At 53.0% G+C, this 22,854-nt stretch overlaps 2 protein-coding genes across 10 annotated transcripts in view; both read left to right on the top strand.

The window, feature by feature from the left end:
• The first annotated feature begins 1,857 nt into the window (after positions 1–1,857).
• Wdr81 (WD repeat domain 81) lies at positions 1,858–13,884 on the top strand. 3 transcript variants are annotated; one of them, XM_015501014.2, is made up of 10 exons: positions 1,858–5,795; positions 7,300–7,407; positions 7,675–7,865; positions 7,988–8,178; positions 8,455–8,620; positions 8,698–8,863; positions 9,498–10,187; positions 10,830–10,975; positions 11,292–11,471; positions 12,732–13,884. In XM_015501014.2, exons 1-10 carry the CDS (start codon positions 2,129–2,131, stop codon positions 13,050–13,052), a joined length of 5,826 nt encoding a protein of 1,941 aa, XP_015356500.1. In that variant the 5' UTR covers positions 1,858–2,128; the 3' UTR covers positions 13,053–13,884. The 3 variants fall into 3 exon arrangements, 2 of the variants coding, with proteins under 2 accessions (XP_015356500.1, XP_048649079.1); XR_007343844.1 differs by lacking the exon at positions 12,732–13,884 and having other exon boundaries at positions 1,859–5,795; positions 9,498–10,201; positions 11,292–11,449; XM_048793122.1 differs by lacking the exon at positions 7,300–7,407 and having other exon boundaries at positions 1,863–5,795.
• Positions 13,885–14,976: 1,092 nt separating this feature from the next.
• The window catches only part of Serpinf2 (serpin family F member 2), an 8,611-nt gene continuing 733 nt past the window's right edge, over positions 14,977–22,854 (top strand). Inside the window, exons 1-10 of one of the 7 annotated variants that reach the window (XM_015501013.2) lie at positions 14,979–15,127; positions 16,500–16,566; positions 16,716–16,754; positions 16,874–16,936; positions 17,216–17,417; positions 17,909–18,052; positions 18,175–18,378; positions 18,788–18,930; positions 21,484–21,688; positions 22,345–22,839. In XM_015501013.2, the coding sequence (XP_015356499.1) occupies positions 16,504–16,566; positions 16,716–16,754; positions 16,874–16,936; positions 17,216–17,417; positions 17,909–18,052; positions 18,175–18,378; positions 18,788–18,930; positions 21,484–21,688; positions 22,345–22,757 (1,476 nt within the window). In that variant the 5' untranslated portion in view covers positions 14,979–15,127; positions 16,500–16,503 and the 3' untranslated portion in view covers positions 22,758–22,839. Of the gene's footprint in view, positions 15,128–15,908; positions 15,990–16,499; positions 16,567–16,715; positions 16,776–16,873; positions 16,937–17,215; positions 17,418–17,908; positions 18,053–18,174; positions 18,379–18,787; positions 18,931–21,483; positions 21,689–22,344; positions 22,840–22,854 lie in introns of those variants that run through there. The other 6 variants (XM_015501011.2, XM_015501009.2, XM_048793165.1 and 3 more) reach the window with 6 other exon arrangements.

Raw genomic sequence — 22,854 nt, 5'->3', positions numbered from 1 at the left:
TAATGAACAAATAAAAAAATGAATCTTCTCATTTCAGGTATTCATATCAAATCTTATTTCCCAGGTGAAAAAACAATAGTGTAGCTGATTGCAGTGTTGCTGGCCTGTAATTCCAGCTACTTGGGGAGGCTGAGGCAGGAGGATCATAGGTTTGAAGCCAACTTCAGCAACTTCGAGAAACCCTGCCTCAAAATAAAAAATAAAGGGGCTGGGGTTGTGGCTTAGTAGTAGAGCGCTCACCTAGCACGTGAGAGGCCCTTGGTTTGATCCTTAGCACCACATAAAAATAAGTAAATAAAATAAAAAAACCAAAAGGGCTGGGGATGTAGCTATAGTAAGTGCTGCCTGGGTTGGGAAAAAAAACAAAAAAGATGCTGTCTCAAAGGTGACCCCCCTTAGTAGAGAGAGAGAGAAAGAGAAAGAGAGGGAGGCACCCTGATTCAAATAAAAAAAGAAAAAGAAAAAAGCAGTTGGGGATATAGCTCAGTGGTAGGGAGCTTGCCTAGCATATGGGAGGCATTGGGTTCAATCCTCAGCACCACATAAAAATAAAGGTATTGTGCACCTCTACAATTAAAAAAAAAACCACAAACCCACAAAGGGCTGGAAATGTGGCTCAGTGGTAGAATGCTCCTAGGTTCAATCTCTAGTTCAAAAATAGAAAAAAAAAATAAAATAAAAAAAGAAAAAGAAAAAAGGAGACAGATGCAGATGTAATATTCCTGTCTTTCACCAGGCCTCTCTCTCTCTTTTTTTTTTTTTTTTGGAGTTTGAACCCAAGGGCACTTTGCCAGTGAGCCCCGGTTTACATCCTGTTTTACAGTTAAGCTGCAGAGGCCCTGACACTTATGATCCTCCTGTTTCAGCCTCTCCAGTCACTGGGACTGGGATTACAGGTGTTTGCCACCATGCCCAGATCCCTGCTTGTTTTTCCTTAAACTCCATCCCCCAAACGCTTACCAGACTCAAAAACAAAAACAAAACAAACAAACAAAAAACCTTAGTTGTTTCATTGTAGACAATGGCCTGTCTGTACTGCAAATGAGTCAGAACTAGGAACCCTTGAAAAAGACATGTAGTTCCAATGCCTGCTACCTGGTTTCTGTTCCCTATCCTGTGCTGCACCCTACCCGCAGCCACAGTGGCATCTGCAAAGCCGAGACCACACTGGCAACCAGAGGCAGATCTTTGACAGGAAGTCTTGGTGGATCATTTCCTCCCAAGAACTCAAGGCCTCTGTGCCTGGGCCACTTCTCTGCCCAGATATCCCCGAGTTAAATCAGAAGAAAAAAAGACTCCAAGAAGGATGTCAGGAGGGAGGGCTCCAGGGAAGAAAGACTTCTCTGGACACCGGCTTCTAAGTCTCTATTCTACCCCTAGGGCGAATCTCTTTGGTGGCTCTTGGTTATCATCTGTAAACTATAAACAATAACAACTGTCCTCACCACCCCATAGAGTGTTGTGAGGGCCAAGTGCAATGTTACTGATGAAGTGCTTGGGGAAAGTAAAAAGCTCCTTGGTTAGGAAGGCAGCATAGAAGCCCTGAGTGGGTTTGATGCTCCAAGTCCCAGCTCTGTCGCTGGCTTTGCTGATAATCTGCATAAAGGTTGGCATCTCTGAGAAGAGCCTCTCTCCTCCGCATTCGCCAGAAGAAATGAAGGGAAGGGAGGGAATGCTGGGTCAGGATAACCTTCGCATGAGCCGCCAGGGCTGCTGGATTTCCGTGCAGCCCCTGGGTGGGGCAAAGCCTGGACGAGGCCGGGGTAAAGCCGCGGGAGGGTGGGCTCAGAAACCGGTGCCGGCAGGAGGCGGGGTCTTGCCGGGCCCTTTCGAGCCACGTGCTGTTGTTTCCGTGCCGGGACGATCACGTGGCCCGCGTCAGCTGACCCGTCAAGGTAAAGCCCAGTGCTGGCGCCCGGCAGCCCCCGCCCGGTCGCGCCCGGAGCGCAGGACCCTTCGGAGGGGTAAGAGCGCCCCTCTCATCGGTTGTCGGTTCATCCCAGCCACCTGTACTCAAGTCCCTGCCCCTCGCCCATCCCAACCCGCTCGGCCTGGCACCCAGGAAGCCATAACGAGGAGGGCCGTGGCCGGGCTCGGCCCCGCGCTGCCCCCAGGCGGCCAGCAAGAAATGGCCCCGGGGAGCAGGGGGCGGGAAGTCGCCGTTAGCACCAGGAGGGAGGACTGGTCCCCACCCCCAAACCCCGACATGGAGGAGCTGCTTCGGAGAGTGGAGAGGGACCTGAACATTGATGCCCGTCAGATGGCTCCAGCCCCAGGGGGCACCCACGTGGTGGCCCTAGTGCCCGTGCGCTGGCTAGCTAGCCTCCGTGAACGCCGGCTGGGACCCTGTCCGCGGGCAGAGGGCCTGGGCGAAGCGGAAGTCAAGACTCTCTTGCAACGCTCGGTACAGAGGCTGCCCCCAGGCTGGACGCGCGTGGAGGTGCACGGGCTGCGGAAGCGGAGACTGTCCTACCCGCTGGGTGGGGGCCTGCCCTTTGAGGAGGGATCCTGCGGCCCTGAGACTCTCACTCGCTTCATGCAGGAGGTGGCTGCCCAGAATTATCGAAATCTTTGGCGCCATGCATACCACACTTATGGGCAGCCCTATAGTCATAGCCCTGCTCCCTCAGCTGCCCCTGCTCTGGACTCAGTAAGACAGGCTCTGCAGAGGGTCTATGGTTGCTCTTTCCTGCCAGTGGGTGAAGCCACCCAGTGCCCCTCATATACCAGAGATGGCACTTGTCCCTCTCGGGGCAGCCCTGCCTGCCCCAGCCTTTTGCGAGCTGAGGCCCTGTTGGAATCACTGGAGATGTTGTATGTTGTGCACCCCTATGTGCAGTTCTCCCTGCATGATGTAGTCACTTTCAGCCCTGCCAAACTGATCAACAGCCAAGCCAAGGTGCTTTTCATTCTCTTTCGAGTGCTGAGGGCCATGGATGCCTGTCACCGCCATGGGCTGGCCTGTGGGTCCCTGTCTTTGCACCACATTGCTGTGGATGAGAAGCTTTGCAGTGAACTTCGGCTGGACCTAAGTGCTTATGAGATGCCCACTTTGGATGAGAACAAGGAAACCCCTGAAAAGAGGGGTGGGACAGGCCATAAGTCTGAAAAGGAGGGAATGGAGAGATTTGGGTGTCCCTCTTGCCAGGAGGAACTTCGGGGCCTTGTGCTAGACTGGGTCCATGGCCGCATCAGCAACTTCCACTATCTTATGCAGCTTAATCGGTTGGCAGGTCGGAGGCAGGGGGATCCCAACTACCACCCAGTGCTACCCTGGGTGGTGGACTTCACCACACCCCATGGGCGCTTCCGAGACCTGCGCAAGTCCAAATTTCGCCTCAACAAGGGAGATAAGCAACTGGACTTCACATATGAGATGACTCGGCAGGCATTTGTAGCAAGTGGTGCAGGTGGTGGGGAACCGCCTCATGTTCCTCACCACATTTCAGATGTTCTCTCTGATATCACATACTATGTGTACAAGGCTCGGCGCACACCCCGGTCAGTACTCTGTGAACACGTCCGTGCCCAGTGGGAGCCCCATGAATATCCCGCCAGCATGGAGCGGATGCAGACCTGGACACCTGACGAGTGCATTCCTGAGTTCTACACTGATCCTTCCATCTTTTGTTCCATCCACCCTGATATGCCTGACCTGGATGTGCCAGCTTGGTGCAACTCCAGCCAGGAGTTTGTGGCTGCTCATAGAGCACTGCTAGAGAGCCGTGAGGTATCCCAGGACCTGCACCACTGGATTGACCTCACCTTTGGCTATAAACTCCAGGGCAAGGAGGCTGTGAAGGAGAAGAATGTGTGTCTGCACCTGGTAGATGCCCACACTCACCTGACCAGCTATGGCGTGGTGCAGCTCTTTGATCAGCCTCATCCCCAGCGCCTGGCAGGTGCTCCCTCCCTTGCCCCTGAGCCTCCTCTCATTCCTCGGCTATTGGTCCAGACCATCCAGGAGACCACAGGCCGGGAGGACTTTCCAGGACAGCTCACAAGTGGGGTGGGCAGACTGGTTTTAGAGGCTACTCCTTGTGAGGCTGGCTGGACCAGAGAGAGGCCCATGGCAGGGGAAGATGACTTGGAGCAGGCCACAGAAGCTCTGGATTCCATCTCCCTTCCTGGGAAATCAGGTGACCAGTTGGGCTCTTCCTCCAGTCTAGCCCCTCCCAGCCTCCTGTCTTTCTCAGCCGCCTCAGCCTCTCGACCAGGCCGCAGAAACAAAGTTGCTGGCGCAGACTCTGGGGAGGCTGAGGAGGGGAAGATCCTTCTTCCTGAGGGATTCAATCCCTTGCAATTCCTGGAGGAGCTGGAAAAAATGGGCAATTTCTTGGCCAAAGGCCTAGGGGGCCAGTTGGAGTTACCTGAGCAGCCTCAGGTCCAGTCACCAGTACAGCTGCGGGACCTCTTCCATCGGGACATGCAGGCACTGGGTGTCCTGTTGGCTGAGATGGTGTTTGCCACCAGAGTCCGGACGCTGCAGCCTGATGCACCTCTCTGGGTACGTTTTGAGGCTGTTCGAGGGCTCTGCACATGCCACCTCAAGGAGGTCCCTGTGTCTTTGCAGCCTGTGCTGAATACACTCCTACAATTGAGTGGACCCAAAAGTCCCATGGTAGTGAAGAGAGGCAAGCTGGACCCACTGTTTCAGTACAAGCCTGTCTCTCAGGGATTGCCCCCTCCCTCCCCAGCCCAGCTCCTCAGCCCCTTCAGTTCCCTGGTTCCCTTCCCTCCGTACTTCCCAGCACTGCATAGGTTCATCCTCCTGTACCAGGCAAGGCGCGTGGAGGATGAGGCCCAGGGACGGGAGTTGGTGTTTACTCTGTGGCAGCAACTGGGTGCTGTGCTAAATGAGATCACTCCTGAGGGCCTGGAGATCCTGTTGCCCTTCGTGCTGTCACTCATGTCTGAAGATCACACAGCTGTGTACACGGCCTGGTACCTATTTGAACCTGTTGCCAAGGCACTCGGCCCTAAAAATGCCAATAAGTACCTCCTGAAGCCTCTCATTGGTGCCTACGAGAGCCCCTGCCGGCTACATGGACGCTTTTACCTGTACACTGACTGCTTTGTGGCTCAGCTGATGGTGCGGCTGGGCTTGCAGTCCTTTCTTGTCCACCTGCTGCCCCATGTCCTGCAGGTGCTGGCTGGTGGAGAGACCTCCCAGGAAGAGAGCAAGGGCCTTGTTGGTGCTGCTGAGGATGAGGAAAGTGAGCTCCCAGGGCCTGGGCCTGGCTCCTGTGCCTTTGGGGAGGAGATTCAGATGGATGGAGAGCCTGCTGCCACCTCAGGCCTGGAGCTCCCAGACTATACATCTGGTGTCAGCTTCCATGACCAGGCTGACCTGCCTGAGACAGAGGATTTCCAAGCGGGGCTGTATGTGTCTGAGTCTCCACAGCCTCAGGAGGCTGAGGCTGTGAGCCTAGGCCAACTGAGCGACAAGAGCAGCACCAGCGAGACTTCCCTGGGCGAGGAGCGGGTTGCAGATGATGGGGGTGCTCCTATGGACAAGAGCAGCCTCAGGTCAGGCGACAGCAGCCAGGACTTAAAGCAAAGTGAGGCCTCTGAGGAGGAAGAGGAGGAGGAAGAGGAGGAGGACGAATGCTGTGTGGTGTTGGAAGAGGATGAGGGGGAGCCCGATGAGGTCACGGGGGCATCTGAGCTCACTCTGTCAGATACAGTGCTGTCCATGGAGACAGTTGTGGCTGCTGGTGGTGGGGGAGATGGTGAGGAAGAAGAGGAGCCCCTGATTGTGCAGTCAGAAGGCAAAGAACAGAAGATCCTCCTTGGTGAGTCCTCAGGTCTGGGAGGTGTTGGTCAGTTACTCCCCTGCTTTGTTCTCAGTATTTGCTGCACTCCTGCTCTGTGCCAAGCTTTGTATTCAGTTAGATGCACACGGAGTACACATCTAGCAGAGGAGGTGCCAAATGGTAAACAATCTGAACCCAGGACCTTGTGCATGCAAGGCAAGCATTCTACAACTGAGCTTATGTAGTGTAAATACTATAAAGAACCTTTCTGAGCCCAGAATGGTGCTACACACCTGTAATCACAGTGACACAGGAGGCCAAGACAAGAGGATTGCAAGTTCAAAGCTAGTCTCAGCAACTTGTGAGGCCCTAAGCAATTTATTAAGACCATATCTGAAAAAATAAAGAGGGTTGGGGATGTAACTTAGTGGTAAAGCACCCCTGAGTTTGACCCTGCCCCCACCCCCCCCCCGCAAAAAAAAAAAAACAAACTAGCTGAGCAAGGTATGGTGTAATCCCAATGACTTGGGAGACTGAGGTAGGAGGTTTACAAGTTCAGGACCAGCAGGGCAACTTGGTGAGACCCTGTCTCAAAATTTAAAAACTTAAAAATAAAAGGATTGGGGATGTAGCTCAGTGGTAGAGTATCCCTGGATTCAAAAATAAAAAAATAAAAAAGAAACAAAACTAGCTGGGTTGCTATGTCTGAATGGAAAATAGGGCTTAGATCTTTAGATCTAGTTTTTAGGAGTCAGAGAAGGCTTTTTTGAAAGTAGGAAGGTGTAGCTCAGAGGTAGAGGGCTTGCCTGGTTATGTGTGAGACCCTGGATTCAATCTCTAGCACTGCAAAAATAAATAAATAAATAAATAAATTTTTTTTAAAAAAGAAGTAGTATGGACAGTTGAGGTTCAAGGAGAAGTGGAAAATAAATGGATAAATGATAGTTGTAGCCAGGTACAATGGTGTACATCTATAATCCCAGCTTTCTAGGAGGCTGAAGCAAGAGAATCACAAGTTCATAGCCAGCCTGGACAATTTAATTAGTGTTTCAAAATAAAAAAGGCTGGAGTTGTAGCTCGGTGGGAAAACATTCACTTAGCACATGCAAGGCCCTGAGTTTGATTCCCAGCACCACAAAAAAAAAAAAAAAGAAAAAGAAAAAAAGGTAGTATGTGAAGAGGAAGAGGATTCAAGTCTGAGGGAACAGCATGTATGGGGCTCTGAGGCTGTCACATTTTCATCAAAGCAGTGAAAGGCTAGCATGGTTTGTTTGAAAGAGCTGAGAGAAGGGGGCCAAGCTCAGCCTCAGGAGTTTGGGGAGGTTCACTGAAAGGGCGACTTTCCTTCAGGTTGTGCTTAAGGAGAGGGCCTGGCCCCTCTGCCACTGCTAAATGGAGGGGTGTGGGACAGCCCAGCTTAGGCCAGGCTCATTGGCAGAGCTATAACCAGAGTCATCTAGGTGGGTGTGGTACATCAGGGATGGTGGGAGGAGTGATGAGCCACCGTTATCTGATGAGTTCAGGGTCTGCTCCTGCCCTGCAGATACAGCGTGCAAGATGGTCCGCTGGCTGTCTGCCAAGCTCGGCCCCACAGTAGCCTCTCGCCACGTGGCTCGGAATCTGCTGCGCCTGCTGACATCTTGTTATGTTGGTAAGGCCTGCGGTTGGTAATGGAGATGGTGTTTCCTCCCAGGCCCTTCATCCATCTTCAGTACTCTCTCGGAGATCCTTCCTACCTCTCTGTCTCAAACCACTTCTTGGGAAGATCCTGGGTCCCAATCTGTAAGCTTCTTCTTAGGGCAGGGCATGGGGCAGACCTTAGGCTAAAGTGAGCAGGAGCAGTTCCCACGGTCCTGGAAGGCCAACCTCCCTCTTGCCCTCCACTAGCTGCTCAAGGATGCTGGCTCTTCCTTGGCAGGGCCTACTCGGCAGCAGTTCACAGTCAACAGTGGCGAGAGCCCTCCATTGAGTGCCGGCAACATCTACCAAAAGAGGCCAGTACTGGGCGACATTGTGTCAGGGCCTGTGCTCAGCTGTCTCCTCCACATTGCCCACCTGTATGGGGAACCTGTCCTCACCTACCAGTACCTGCCCTACATCAGCTACCTGGTCAGTTGCTGATTTTGCAAGCCTTGGGTGGGGAGGCTGAGGACTTAAGGGCTGGCTCAGGATTCCTGGGGTACTAGGGGGTCTATGGGGCAGCCTAGCTCTCATCTACTCTGTGGCCCCAGGTGGCCCCTGGGAGCAGCTCAAGCCCCAGCCGATTGAACAGCCGTAAGGAGGCAGGGCTGCTGGCTGCAGTGACGCTGACTCAGAAAATCATCGTGTACCTCTCCGACACCACCCTTATGGACATCCTTCCCCGGATCAGCCATGAGGTCCTGCTGCCTGTGCTCAGCTTCCTCACTTCCCTCGTCACCGGGTAGGCCCCTGCCCCAACCCTGTGAAGGGAGCAGCCCAGCTGAGGGGCCCCCCAAGGGGCTGGGAAGCTCAGGGCAGAGAAGATAACACTGGGTTGGGTGTCAGGAGTCCTGGTTCTGATCCCAGTTCTGTGATCCTGAGCAAGCAACATTTGCCTCAGTTTCCTCATCTGGTTTGAATCAGTTGACCTTGGAGTCCCTGCCATTTAAAGCTCTTGATAGATCTGATCAAGACCTATCTGCAGGATAGGTCCCAGGCTCATGAGCTGTGTTTCTAGGTTTCCAAGTGGGGCTCAGGCCCGGACTGTCCTGTGTGTGAAGACCATCAGCCTCATTGCCCTCATCTGCCTGCGGATTGGACAGGAGATGGTCCAGCAGCACCTGAGCGAACCTGTGGCCGCCTTCTTTCAAGTCTTCTCTCAGCTGCATGAGCTGCGGCAGCAGGTAGGCAGGGCTGCCAGGGTCGGGCAGGCTGGGCCAGGGCTGTGGACTAGCTGACTCCCTGGGCTTCCTCCCCATAGGATTTGCAGCTGGATCCCGAGGGCTGCAGTGAGGGTCAGCTGCCAGAGGCAGTGTTCTCTGATGGGCAGCAGCGGCCAGTGGACCCCACCCTGTTGGACGAGCTGAAGAAGGTGTTCACCCTGGAGATGGCGTACACAATCTACATGCCCTTCTCCTGCCTGTTGGGTACTGCCCTATCGTGTTCCCTTGCATAGTCTTTGTGGATACATCTCTTCCCTGGGAAGGGCCCCATGCTCCCCTCCAGCCAAGAGTCAGCAGTGGGTTTTAAACAGATTTTGGGGTCAGCCCTCGGCCCTCCAAGTCCCAAGGTGATATATAAACGGGGACTGAGCATTAGTCAGCAAGAATCCCTGGGGAAGGAAGGGGAGGCAGGTTGATGTACTGATGATCCACAGGAGCTGTTTGGGAAGGAATGAGTGACCTACCATTTATGTAGCTTCCCACTATGCATTTCCATGGGTCATCTCCCTGAACAGGATAAGTAGCCCTGTGGGTAGATGTATTATTATCCCCCCAACCAAATTCTAAGCGCTGGGAGGGCAGGGCACACACCACCTGTCCAGTTCACTATCATTTCTGTTGCTTAGCATGGTACCTAGCGTGTAGAAATGACCACACACATATGGACTGGATGAAATCAGTTACTGGGTAGGATAGTGAGAGGCTCAGAGTGAGAACTTACTTGCCCAGTTATACAGTCAGATCTTCCCTGTCTTCTGTGGTTTCAAAGCCCTTGAATGGGTGACGACAGCCACCTGCCATCTTCCCGGATCTTAGGACCTCTTCCACTCCCATCCAGGTGACATCATCCAGAAAATCATTCCCAACCACGAGCTGGTTGGGGAGCTGGCGGGACTCTATCTGGAAAGCATCAGCCCAAGCAGTCGCAATCCTGCCAATGTGGAACCTGCTGTGCCTAGCACCGGCCCTGAGTGGGACCCCCAGGGTGGAGTCTGTCCCCAGGATGATGGCCACTCAGGGACCTTTGGGAGTGTTCTCATTGGGAATCGCATACAGATCCCCAGTGACTCTCAGCTTGAGAGCACTGGCCCATTGGGCCCCATCTCTGGAGTGGGTGGGGGGGGCCTTGGCAATGGGAGGGAAGACAACGCCCTGAAGCGGGAGCTGCCACGGAGTGCCCACGGCCTGAGTGGGAACTGGCTGGCGTACTGGCAGTATGAGATTGGTGTGAACCAGCAGGATGCCCACTTCCACTTCCACCAGATCCGCCTGCAGAGCTTCACCGGCCACTCAGGGGCTGTCAAGTGTGTGGCACCCCTGAGTAGCGAGGACTTCTTTCTGAGTGGCAGTAAGGATCGTACTGTGCGCCTCTGGCCACTGTATAACTATGGGGATGGTACCAGTGAGACAGCTCCCCGACTCATCTATGCCCAGCACCGCAAGAGTGTCTTCTACGCAGGCCAGCTTGAGGCTCCGCAGTATGTGGTGAGCTGTGACGGGGCTGTGCACGTCTGGGACCCCTTCACAGGTGAGCGGGCCCAGGTGAGGCCTGTTTTGTTGCTGCTGGACCTCGCTCTGACAGGCCCCTGGGAATTGATCCTGAGAATTGGGGGGTATAGTGGTATGTTTTAGGGAGAGATTCAGTGAGGCTATACAGAGGAGCAGTTAGGGCTTAGAATCTTTTATATTTGCATTTGCATCAGCTCCACCACCTTACGTGCTTGTGAACTTGAGCAAGTCATTGTGCTGTTGGAAGCATTGATTTTCCCATCTGTGAAGTAGGAATTAGAAAAAGTGGTTTAGAAGATAACACACTTAGAGGTTTGGCTTGATGCATGTAGTACAAGTTTGGCAAACCATTGCTTAATTACTCATTGGCATCATCATAGGGAAAATATGGTTAAAGAGGAGAAGGGAAAAAAGAAAAGGGACAGGTGTAATGTTGGGACAGAGAGAGGGAGATGGTATCTAATCAGGGGATACTGTGTAAAGAGAAGACATTGCTTTGGGAATGGGAGCCTTATCTGGTCATGGAAGCAGGAAGGAGGGAGAGTCTGGAAACATCTTTAGCATTTTCTGAGTATCCTTGGGGAATGAGAGACGGGACAAGAAAGAGTCAGGGTTCTTCCCTCAGCTAGGACCCCAGATCCACTGTGCCCTTCCTTTTCAGGGAAGACACTTCGCACAGTGGAGCCATCGGACAGCCGTGTGCCCTTGACTGCTGTGGCTGTCATGCCTGCCCCCCACACCAGCATCACCATGGCCAGCTCTGACTCTACCCTGCGCTTTGTGGACTGCAGGAAGCCTGGCCTTCAGGTCAGGGGATATGCAGTTTCCTGAGCTCAGGCCTGGTTCTCTGGGGACCTGGCAGGGAGGACACCCACCAAGACAGAAAGGCAGACCGCTGCCCTGGGGCACTGGTCTCTTTGGAGATAAATCATCCTCAGCAGCAACCCTGGGGACAGGACTCTGGCCTATGATAGGGATGGGTTCTGGGCTTTTCCTTTCCTCAGATGGGGCCAGAGGCTCAGGCTTTCTGGCTGTAGAAGCTTAAATAGTGAGCGGGACCTGGGGGCGAGAGGGTGGGGTGACTTAGTGACAGCGCCTCAGCAGAGTCTCCCTCTGTCTGCAGCACGAGTTCCGCCTGGGTGGCGGGCTGAATCCTGGGCTTGTCCGCTCCCTAGCGGTCAGCCCCAGTGGCCGTAGCGTCGTGGCTGGCTTCTCCTCAGGCTTCATGGTGCTCCTGGACACTCGCACAGGCCTGGTTCTACGAGGCTGGCCAGCTCATGAGGGGGACATTCTGCAGATCAAGGTGATGGGCTCGGTTCCCGTCCACTCCTTACTGCCCAACCTCGGTTCATCACCTGGGCTCAAGGCCCACCCAGGGACAGGCTTGAGCTTGTGTCCCTTATATCTGCTCAAGGCCTGATGGGCAGGGAAGGTGGCTCTTCTGGGCCAACTCAGGTGCCAGCTGCACTGCTGGGGCCTTGGCAGGAGACAGGCCGTGGAGGCGGGGACCAAGGGCAGAGCTGACCCTGCAGCTCCATGGAGATGTTCTAATGAGTAACCCTTGTCCATATTTGTCTTGCTTGGAGGGTCAGGGGTCGGGCCCTGTCCGTGACCCAATTCAGGTTAAATAAAGCTCAGCTAGGAGGCTGTTTACTGCCCCCAGACCACTGAGCAGAGTCCATGCCCCCTGCTGGGCTGCTCTGGTGGGGGCAGGAGCAGGCGTGGGCATGAGGATCCTACTCTCCTCCACCCCATTTTCAGTCACAGGCCTCCGGACTAGTTAGCAGTCCAGCAGGGGAGGAGGGCTACTTGTGGGGAAGATTTCTACAGGCAACTGGAATGCTCTTCCCCAGCTTGGGTGGAGACCAGGGGACATGTGTTGTTGTTGCTGAGGCCAGGCTGTCCCCATCTCCCTTCAGATTTCAAGTATCTCTAAATTCTGACATTCTAAGAAAGTGTCAGAAAGTCTCTGGGATCAGCCTTGGTATTTATCTTGGTTCTGCCGCTTACTAGTTCTATGATCCTATTAGGATTAATTAATTTATGTGAGCCTCATTTTTTCTTCTGAAAAATGGGGACAATGGCAGCATCTCCCCCATAGGGTTGTCCTGAAGATTAAATGTGGTCATTAATGTGGGCAGCATGCCTAGCATAATACCTGTGGATAGTAAGTTCTCAAGTGAGAGAATGATTAGGTTAATGACACTGAATATATCAATGTTAACTATGGTTAATATGATGTGGCAGGGTGGCAGCCTGTCATCCCTCAAGATGGCCTGTCTGAGCTGGGCACTGTGGCTCATGCCTGTAATTCCAGTGGTGTGGGAGGCTGAGGCAGGAGGATTGCAAGTTAGAGGCCATCCTCAGCAACTTAGTGAGACCCTGTCTCTAAATAAAATATAAAAAAAGGCTTTGGATGTGGCTTAGTAGTTAAGTACCCCTAGGTCAATCCCTTGTACCACCCCCCACCAAAAAAAAGGCCTGTCTCCCCTGGGCAATGTGGGAGGCAATGGGTGTACAGGAGGGTTCAGGCCGTTGCTGAGACTCTCCTCTTCTGTGGCAGGCAGTGGAAGGCAGTGTCCTGGTCAGCTCCTCCTCTGACCACTCCTTGACTGTCTGGAAGGAACTGGAACAGAAGCCCACACACCACTACAAGTCAGCATCCGACCCCATCCATACCTTCGATCTCTATGGCAACGAGGTGGTCACTGGCACTGTGGCCAACAAGATTGGTGTCTGCTCCCTGCTTGAGCCACCCTCCCAGGCTACCACAAAACTCAGTTCTGAGAACTTCCGTGGCACACTCACCAGCCTGGCCTTGCTGCCCACTAAACGCCATCTCCTGCTGGGCTCGGACAATGGTGTCATTCGCCTCCTGGCATAGGCTGAGGGACCAGTGGGCTGGCATCTCCCTAGAGTCTAGATCTTCAACCTTGTTCCCCCAGCAGCTCCCTCGAGGCTGCCCCCAGTCCCCTTGCCCTGCCAGCTAAGGCCTCCACCTGGGATCCCAGCCCCTGAATCCTCAAAGCTATGAGGCTGCCAGAAGGTCTCCCATTCAGGGCTTGGGAGATGCTGCTCCTAGTCAACGGGAAGCAAGGAGAGCAGGGAAGGCATCTCGTTTCTCCCCAGCTCTGCCCTCTGGATCCACATGGGGATCCACAAGGAAGCTCCAGGAAGGGGAAGGGAGACTGGCCTTGCCAGCTAGTCTCTAGGAAAGCCCCTGCCCCTTTCTGGGCTCTCTCTGTCCCTGTCCCTCAAGAACAGGAAGCTGCCCCAGAGCAGGGCACTGATGGTGCTTGGATTCCAGCCTAAGGAGGGATGACCATGATCCAGGAGTTAAGGGCCTTGGTCTGGGGTTTAAGTGTTCACCCACCCTGCCCCAGAAAGAGGGCAGAACTGGACACAAAAGGTGGGCTGGGCCAGCTGGTGCCTGCCAGGAGTGACCTATGCCTTGTCTGCCCACCCCTAACCACAGTGTTTGTGCCTTGAGCTGAGGAGGTAGCCTCTGGGCCCAGAACCCCTGGAGGTGTCCAGGATCCTGAGAGGGGTGAGAAGACTCATCTCTGCATCTCAGGTCTCTCCCAGAGGACAGAACCAGTTGTCTCTGGGTCCTTATCTGGAGCAGACATGAGGACTGAGACTCATGGCCCCTGCTGCCTCCTTACTATTTGCAATAGATGTAAATATTACAATAAATCCTTTGGAAGAGCCATGGAGTAGAGTGAGCCTTGTCTTTTTCTTTTCCTTTCTTCCCTTTCTTCCTTCCTTCCTTCCTTTTGGTACCAGGGATTGATCCCAGAGGTGCTTAACCACTGAGCCACATCATCAGCCTATTTTATTTTTTATTTTGAGACAGGGTCTCACTAAATTGCTTAGGGTCTCACTAAATTGCTAGGGCTGTCTGAACTTGCAAGCCTCCTAAGCCACTGGGATTACAAGCTTGCGCCACCCCATCTGGGTCTCTTTTTTTGAGACAAGGTATCACCATGTTTCCCAAGCTTGCCTCAAGGGATCCTGGTTGACCTCCCAAGTAGTTGGAGTTATAGTCGCACACCACCAAACCAAACTTATGACTTGTCTTAATGGTGGTGGCAGGGTGGGGACAATTGAGACTCAGCAGCTGGGTCTAGGAGGTGAAGAACAGGGCAGGAAGGTGGGAAGGCAGCCTGATTGTTATTGCTCTTTGGGTGGCAGAGGGTGCAGGGCTTCTGGTTTGTGCAGCCTCAAATCAGTTTTCCAAACCCTCATTCTTAGGAAGAGTAAGCAAGTCTTGTTCCTGATGAGGTAGGACACTTGTGGAGACTGCAACCCTCTCTCTCCCCTCTCTCCATGCCCTGACTTCTGGCTCACACTGAATGCAGCCAGCCAGGATCTGGGGTTTGTAAGGGGTAGGGGTGGGTCTCTATATAGGCTTGTGCAGCCTCACCTTCCCTCCCCTTGGGATGGGGAGGCAGCTGTGGGGGAAGGATGGGACACTGGAAGCGGGAAACTGGATGTGACTCTGGATCCAGCTCTGTGTCCTTGGGCAGGGCACGTAGCCTCTCTGAGCTGGACTGACCAGGGATAATCTCCACTGGGAGGTCTGACATAGTGCCAGACCCCTGTGTGTCCTGGATCGGACCTGGTCTTGGCTGACCAGACCCAGCGTCCTCAACTGTTTCCTTCTGAACGTCCTTTCTCCAGGCTCAGGTGGATCCAAATCCACAGAGGCTTTGGGTAACTGTTTCAAGACTAGATACCCCTGTAGAAAAGGGGCTTCTGGCACTCATATCAATGTTTAACCGGATGTTCAGGTCAATATTTACCAGAAGAGAAAGCTATCTGAACAGGGGTTGGCTAAGAGCAAAGGTCCTGGTGGAAGGGGAGGGCTAGGCTGGGCTGGTGGAGCCCGCCAGAGCGTGGGGAGCACCCGAGTTGGGCCAGAGGAACATCGTGTGCAGCAGCAAGGAACCTGTCGAGGTAGGGTGGAGGGGTGGCTCAGCCTGCCCCTGGGGCAGGAGTGGAGGTGGGGAGCTGCTTACTTGGCTGAGGGGTCTGGGCTGAATTTATTCAGGAAGCCTGTAGTTTTGCAGCCTCCTGGGGTAATGAGGAGTCAAGGTGGGGTTCCAGAAGAAGTCCCTCTGGGACTTGAAAGATAAGGTCTTTCTTGCTAGGAAGAGTCAAATGCCCAGGTTGGAGACCAGGCTGGCCAAGGGCCCTTGTATGTGATGGGGGTGGGCTCAGGAATGATAGAAGGATCCTCTAGAAGGATTGGCCCTGAGATAGGGGAGGGATAGAGATGGGGGATGTGAGACCATCTCTGATGCCAAGGCTGGGGCTGATTTATCCTCCCCTAAATCAAGACATGCTACTGGGCGTGGTGGCACATGCCTGTAATCCCAGCGGCTTGGGAGGCTGAGACAGGAGGATAGCGAGTTCAAAGCCAGCCTCAGCAAAAGCAAGGCGCTAAGCAATTCAGTGAGACCCTGTCTCTCAATAAAATACAAAATAGGGCTGGGACTGTGGCTCAGTGGTCGAGTGCCCCTGAGTTCAATCCATGGTTACTCCCCACCCCCCACAAAAAAAAGACATGCCCATTCCCACCTATCAGCCTGATTTTCCTGAACTGGCCTGGAACAGAGCAGGGGGCGAGGCTTGTGATTCCCGTAAGTCCAAAGGTGGCTGGACCAGTCATTCATTGGGCTCTGCTGCTGGGTCAAGGAGGCAGTCCTCTGTCCACCCCACCACACCTGCTGAGCCTCAGGGCTTCACGGTCCTGTCCACTATTGTTGGCAATACCCGACCAACCTGAGAAAGGCTGACCAAATGGACAGCAGGCTGGGTAGGCTCTCTGGTGTGGGAGCCCTTCCGAGAGGCTCAGGACAGGCTTCCCACCGTAGTGGCCCTGGAGCTAGCCTGACAGATTTCTTCCACAGAGGGCCAGGCCTTGTACTCAGCATTTATAAAGACTGTCTTTTTTGGTTCTCACAATCCACATGGGAGGAGGCGGGGACTTCTGCCACCATTTTCCAAGATAAGGCAGGTACCTGAGGCCTCCAGCCAAGAGGCAGAGCCTAGATGCAAACCCATGTCTGATGAACAATGCAAGCCCTAGAAGAATGAGAACTCTTTAACAACTCCCGATGAACCAAACTGTCCTTAGTGAATGAAATGGGAAGACCTAGAAATGACAAAGGCGAAAACAGTTGGAGGGAATCCCATCCTTCAGATTGTGTTTTTAGTGTGCATCCTGGTTCTGTAGCTTGGCTGAGTCAGGGTATGTGTGGGTAGGATTCCACCACCTGGTGTGGGAGCTTGAGGTGGAAACTAAGCCTTCCTGTCCCTGACACAGGAACATGACACTGCTCCGAGGGCTCCTGGTGCTCAGCTTGTCTTGCCTGCAAGGCCCCTGCTCCGTGGTGAGGTTGGGCTGAGTTCTGGGTGGGGCTGGTCAGTCAAGTTGAAGAAGTGGCTGGTGGGGAAAAGCCGTGGGGCTGAAGGGGTTTGGGTCCAGGGAGGGCTTGGCTCAAGGGGGCTCCCCTACCTCTCCTCACCCTTTTCTCAACAGTTCTCTCCTGTGAGCGCCATGGAGCCCTTGGACCAGCAAGTAATGGGCGATGAGGTGCATGTGAGAGAAGGGAGGACCTGAGGGGTCTCGCCTGTGGCTTGGGCAGGGTGTGGGACCTGTAGAGAGGATCGCTCTCCATCTGCTTCCTCCTTCTGCAGTCAATTATCGGGCAGGCCCAGGAGAAGCTGTCCCCGCTTGCCCTCCTCAAGTTGGGCAACCAGGTACAACCAGGTGGGGCTGGGGAAGAGTGGGCAGGGCCAGAGGGAGAAAGGCCAATCAGCAGGGGTGAGGAAACTGGGAGGTGTGGCCGTGAGGCTGAACCTCAGGTGTTCAGAGGCCAGAAGGGATCCCGTAGGAAGGACCCGCAGGTGGCCTCCCACTACCCCAAGGGCTGGGACAAGGCCCTGCCATAATCAGGCACAGGGTCTATGAAGGAGACATTCAACGTAGTACCTGGAGCTGACGCTTCTGACCTTACTGCCCACGATCTGTCCTTGTAGGAGCCTGGTGGCCTAACTGCCCTGAAGAGGTCCCCAGGAGACTGCAAAGGTGCCCCAACTCGAGAGGAGACTCGCAGGCTGGCTCAGGCCATAATGTCTTTCACCGCTGACTTGTTCTCCCTGGTGGCTCAAAGTTCCACCAGCCCCAACCTCATCCTGTCGCCCTTGAGTGTGGCCCTGGCTCTATCTCACCTGGCACTAGGTACTGTGGCAACACCTATCCAGACCAGCAGAACTGAGAGGCCAGTAGGAACTCACTACTCCAGAGGTTATCAGTGGATGGCTCCTTCATCAGGGTCACATGGACATTTGGTAAAAATGCAGATTCCTGGGCCCTCACCAGTCTCTGTGAATCAGATTCCCAGGGATTGGGCCTGAGAATGTGTTTATTTACAAGTTTCTCTAGTGATTTTTGTGCAAGACTTTGATAGCTATGATATCTCCCACTGGACTCGAGGGTCTCCTTGTGGGAAACTGAGGTCCAGAGAGGAAAGTTAACTTGAGCAAGATGAGGCCAGTCTGTGAGCAGCATAGATGAAAGTAGCCTTCAGGAGTTCTGTCAGTCAGTGGATACAGAGAGAAAGCATGTGCTCCGTGGGCGTACTCATCGTGGGTATCTGAGAGGGCTGGAATGGGAAGTGGGGGTGGAAAAGAAGCCCCCACCAGGGCCTCAGCCCACATGGTCTCCTCCAGGTGCTCAGAATCAAACACTGCAGAGCTTACAACAGGTACTGCATGCAGACTCAGGATCCTGTCTCCCCCATCTGCTGAGCCACCTCTGTCAGAACTTGGGCCCTGGGACCTTTCGATTGGCTGCCAGAATGTACCTGCAGAAAGGTAGTGCCCTGCATGGGAGAATGGTGAGGGAGATGGATTTGGCCTCACGTGATCAGTTGGAATATTGGTGGCTATGGAGGCCCCAGTCCCTGGGAACAGCTTGTGTGGCCCTCTGTGTTTAGGATTTCCCATCAAAGAGCATTTCCTGGAGCAATCAGAACAGCTCTTCCGTGCAAAGCCCATGAACCTGGTGGGAAGGCAGGAGGATGACCTGGCGAACATCAACCAATGGGTGAAGGAGGCCACAGAGGGAAAGATTGAGAATTTCCTCTCAGAGCTCCCAGATAATACCGTATTGCTTCTCCTCAATGCCATCCACTTTCAGGGTACACTTCTCTTCTCGAGTCCCTGCCTAGAAGCTCTCCCCTTGCCCTATAGGCTGAGTGGGGTTGTGCAGGCTTTCTTCTGAGGGTCTCTTTTCCATCTCAGGCTGGGCCATGAGGCAAGGGGCTCTCTGGGTGTAGTAGGGAAGGGGCTCAGAAACTGGGATGAGGCGGTTGAAGATAGAGTATCTTGGGAGAAAACGGAGGCCAGAAAGACCCAGGGGGGTTCCTGGGAGCATTGCAGGGGGAGGGGACTACAAGCCCAGATTTAGAAATGTGGGAAGAAAACTCAAATTAACAGTACCCCCTGGGGTCTTGGCCTCTACTTAATTGACCCTTGACTTGGTTCCAGGTAGGATAGGCAAGAGCCTGGTCCTAGGCTACATGGCCTCTGCCCTCTGCTTGGCTGCAGGTTTTTGGAGGACCAAGTTTGACCCAAGCCTCACCCAGAGAGACTCCTTCCACTTGGACGAACAGTTTACAGTGCCAGTGGACATGATGCAAGCCCATTCCTACCCCCTGCGCTGGTTCTTGCTGGAGCAGCCTGAGATACAGGTCACCCTTGCTGGGCCTGGGTGTTGGGAGGCAGGGAAGGAGAGAGGCAGGCTGTGGAGCAGCTACAGGGGTGAAGGGGATGCCCCGCTTTCCTTGCAGTCTTAACCCTGAGGCAGGAGGCTCTGAAAGGCAGCACTGTGACTCCACCCAGGAGAATCAAGGCTGCAGGATCTTTGAAGTTTATTAAGTCAATTAAATTATACTGAGCATTTGCTGTGTGTGATACTGTTCTAGACAGTGGGTTTTAGTGGAGATCAGGGTCCTACTCTTAGGAGGGAAGATACACAGTGCATGAGCAAATATAAATCAATACCATCAATTGTTTTTATTTTAATTTATATTAATTTTTTTTTTTGTGCGGGGCAGGGGGTACCAGATATTGAACTCAGGGGCGTTTAACCACTGAGTCACATGCCCAGCTTTTAAAAATTTATTTAGAGACAGGGTCTCACTGAGTTGCTGAGGTTCTCACTGCATTGCTAAGGCTGGCTTTGAACTCTCAATCGTCCTGCCTCAGTCACTGGGATTACAGGCGTGTGCCACTGCACCTGGCACACAATCATTTTGGATAGAGTTAAGTCCTATAAAGGAAAAAAGGAAGGAAGGAAGGGAGATCTGTAGTAACATGGTCAGGGAAAATTATTTCAAGAGGAGGCACTGACTTGAGATCTAGATGCCTTTTGGTGATATGGGTTTATTCCGAGGACCTGAAGTTTGTGGGGCAGCAGAGAGACAATCCCAGCAGCCATGTAGCTACTCAGTGCCTTAGTAACCCCCAAGCCTTGGAAATTCCACCTGCTGTCTCACACAGTGCTGCTTAGAAGGAAGGATCTAAACCAGGCACCATGGCTTAGGCCTGTGGTCCCAGAAATTTGGGAGACTGAGTCAGGAGGATCACAAATTCAAGGTCAGCCTGTGCAACTTAGTGAGGCCCTCAAGAACTTAGCAAGATGGGCTGGGGTTGTGGCTCAGTGGTAGAGCACTCGCCTAGCATGTGTGAGGCACTGGGTTTGATCCTCAGCACCACATTAAAAAAAAAAATGAAATAAAGATATGTGTGTCCACCTGCAACTAAAAAAATAAATATTAAAAAAAAGAACTTAGCAAGACTCTGTCTCAAAATTTAAAAATAAATAAATTTTAAAAATAGATATGATAAATTATGGTATAATGGTATATTAAGAATTCTGTAAAAATAAATAAATAAATAAAATTAAAAACAAAACAAAAAAAATGGAAGGATCCAAGTCTGGCATATCGGTACATGTCTGTAATCCCAGCAATTTGGGAGGCTGAGGCAAGAGGATGGCAAGTTTGAGGACAGACTGGGCAATTTAGTAAGATCCTGTCTCAAAATCAAATTTTGAAAAGGTCTAAGAGTATAGCTCAGTGGTAGAGCACTTGCCTAGGATGGCTTCTCTCCATCTCATCCTGAAAGAAGGCCTACTCTTCCTTCATTCTTCATCTCCATTTCCCCATCCTCCTTAACCTTCCTCTTTCTCAGGCCCAGGAAACCAGACCTAGTGCTCCTCTCCCTTTGGGTAGGAGGCCTGCACACAGGTGCTCTGCTAGAACCTGAAGAGTTTCAGCTGCAAAAGCACCTTGAGCCTAGTGCCTTAGCTGCAGGAACTCTCACCCTGAAACTCAGTGTATACACACAGCTGACAAAATCACTGCATGAAGTGAGAGGGAGAGGGGAGGGGACTACCCTTTGCAGTGGCTCCTGCACAGAATTCTAGGTTAGTTTAAAAACCAGTGACCCAGCTGGGCATGGTGGCACACGCTTGTAATCCCAGCAGCTCGGGAGGCTGAAGCAGGAGGATCATGATTTCAAAGCCAGCCTCAGCAATGGTGAAGTGCTAAGCAACTCAGTGAGACCCTGTCTCTCAATAAAATACAAAAAAGGGCTGGGGATTTGGCTCAGTGGGTCCAGTGCCCCTGAGTTCAATCCCCAGTACTAAAAAAAGAAAAGAAAAATAAAAACAGTGACCCCCTCACATGGAGAAGATCAGAAGCAAAGACAGGTGGTTCTTTAGCCCATTCACATGGCTAGATGTACAAGATGAAGAGAGAGACATTATTTATTTCTAGTACTGGGGTTAACACCAGAAGAGCTTTACCATTGAGCTACAGCATCCCCAGCCCTTTTTTAATTTAAAAAAAAAAGTCTTTGGACAGTTTCTTACTAAGTTAGAGCCTCGCTAACTTGCTAAGGCCAGCCTCAAACTTGTGATCCTCTTGCTTCAGCCTCTCAAGTCACTGGAATTAGTCATGGGCCACTGCACCCAGTGAGATAGCCTTTATTTATTGAGTGCAGCCTGAGTGCAGCCTGAGTGCAGACACTGCTAGAATAAAAGCATTATCTTGTCCCGTCTTATGTTAGCTTGCAGTGGGGCAGGAGATGTTGCTCCACTTCCCAGGTGAGGAGGTAAAGGCTTGATCAGGAGAGACTTGAACCCCAGTCTGTCTGTCTCAAAAAAATACATTCTGGACCAGACTCCAGGTAGGTTTGGATGCTTTCTGATCCTCATATTCTCTCCTTCCTCTTTGTAGGTGGCTCATTTCCCTTTTAAGAACAACATGAGCTTTGTGGTGATGGTGCCTACCCACTTTGAGTGGAATGTGTCCCAGATACTGGCCAACCTGAGCTGGGACACTCTGCACCAGCCCTTGCTGCGGGAGAGGCCCACCAAGGTGCGGCTGCCTAAACTGCATCTGAAACACCACCTGGACTTGGTGACCACACTCAGCCAGCTGGGTAAGGAGGCTTGGCGTGGGGCTGGGCAAGGAGAAGACTGAGTCAGAGCTGGCTCTGAATCCTGACGTTTTCTAGAGGTTGGGGGAGGGTGAGAGTGTATTATATGAGTCCTTTGTCCTTCTGTCCTGGGGTGAGCTGGGGCAGCCCAGGGTATGAGGAGCTACAGTACTGCCCAAGAGAGAGCACTGCAAAGACTCCTAATAGAGAGCCCAGGGCAGCATGTGAGCCTTGCTGACTCTCCTGGAAGGGGTTGGAGAAGCTGAGGTGCATCTACCTATCAGCCATTTGCTAAGCAACTTCTATATTCCAGGCACTGTGCTAGGCACTGAGAACCCATACTATAAAGAATGCTCAGTCTAATGAGGTGGGCCCCAGGGATTCAGGAATTTATAGTCCATCGTAAGTGATTAGAGACACAGGGCTTTTCTCCGGCTCACCCAGGGGAATACTGAGCAGGTACCCACTCTAGATTTTGGGGCTGGGGATCAGGGAAGACTTCCTAGAGGAAGTAATATTTAAGTTAAGACTTGAAGGTTAAACAGGAGTTAAGTAGCAATCTGTGGGTTCAAGGTGTTCCCTGGCCAAGGTGCTAGACAGGCCCAGGCAGCCTGGGGGAGAGAGGGTGGTCCTGACCAGCTGTCTGCTGCCCTGCACAGGCCTGCAGGAGCTGTTCCAGTCCCCAGACCTGCGTGGGATCTCAGACGAGAGGCTAGTGGTATCCAGTGTGCAGCATCAGTCCACGCTGGAGCTCAGTGAGGCTGGTGTGGAGGCAGCTGCAGCCACCAGCACGGCCATGTCCCGCATGTCCCTCTCCTCCTTCAGCGTGAACCGCCCCTTCCTCTTCTTCATCCTCGAGGACACCACAGGCCTGCCCCTCTTTGTGGGCAGTGTGAGGAACCCCAACCCTGGCGCACAGCCTGAGCTCCAGGAGCAGCAGGATTCCCCTGACAACAGGGACTCCTTCCAGGACCAGAAAGCCTTCCTCCACAGAGATAAGCCCTTTGGCCCTGACTTGAAACTCATGCCACCCTCTGAGGAGGATTACTCTGAGTTTAACAGCCCCAAGTGAGGGCCCTGGTCACCAGCATTCTGAGTCCCCACCCAGACCAGCTCTCAACTTGTGTGACTCTTTCCAACCAGCTTTGTGGGATGGGGGGGGGGGGCGG

The sequence above is a fragment of the Marmota marmota genome, unplaced genomic scaffold (assembly GCF_001458135.2).
Source record: "Marmota marmota marmota unplaced genomic scaffold, marMar, whole genome shotgun sequence".
NCBI lineage: Eukaryota > Metazoa > Chordata > Mammalia > Rodentia > Sciuridae > Marmota > Marmota marmota.
This window is presented reverse-complemented; position numbering and strand designations above follow the sequence as displayed.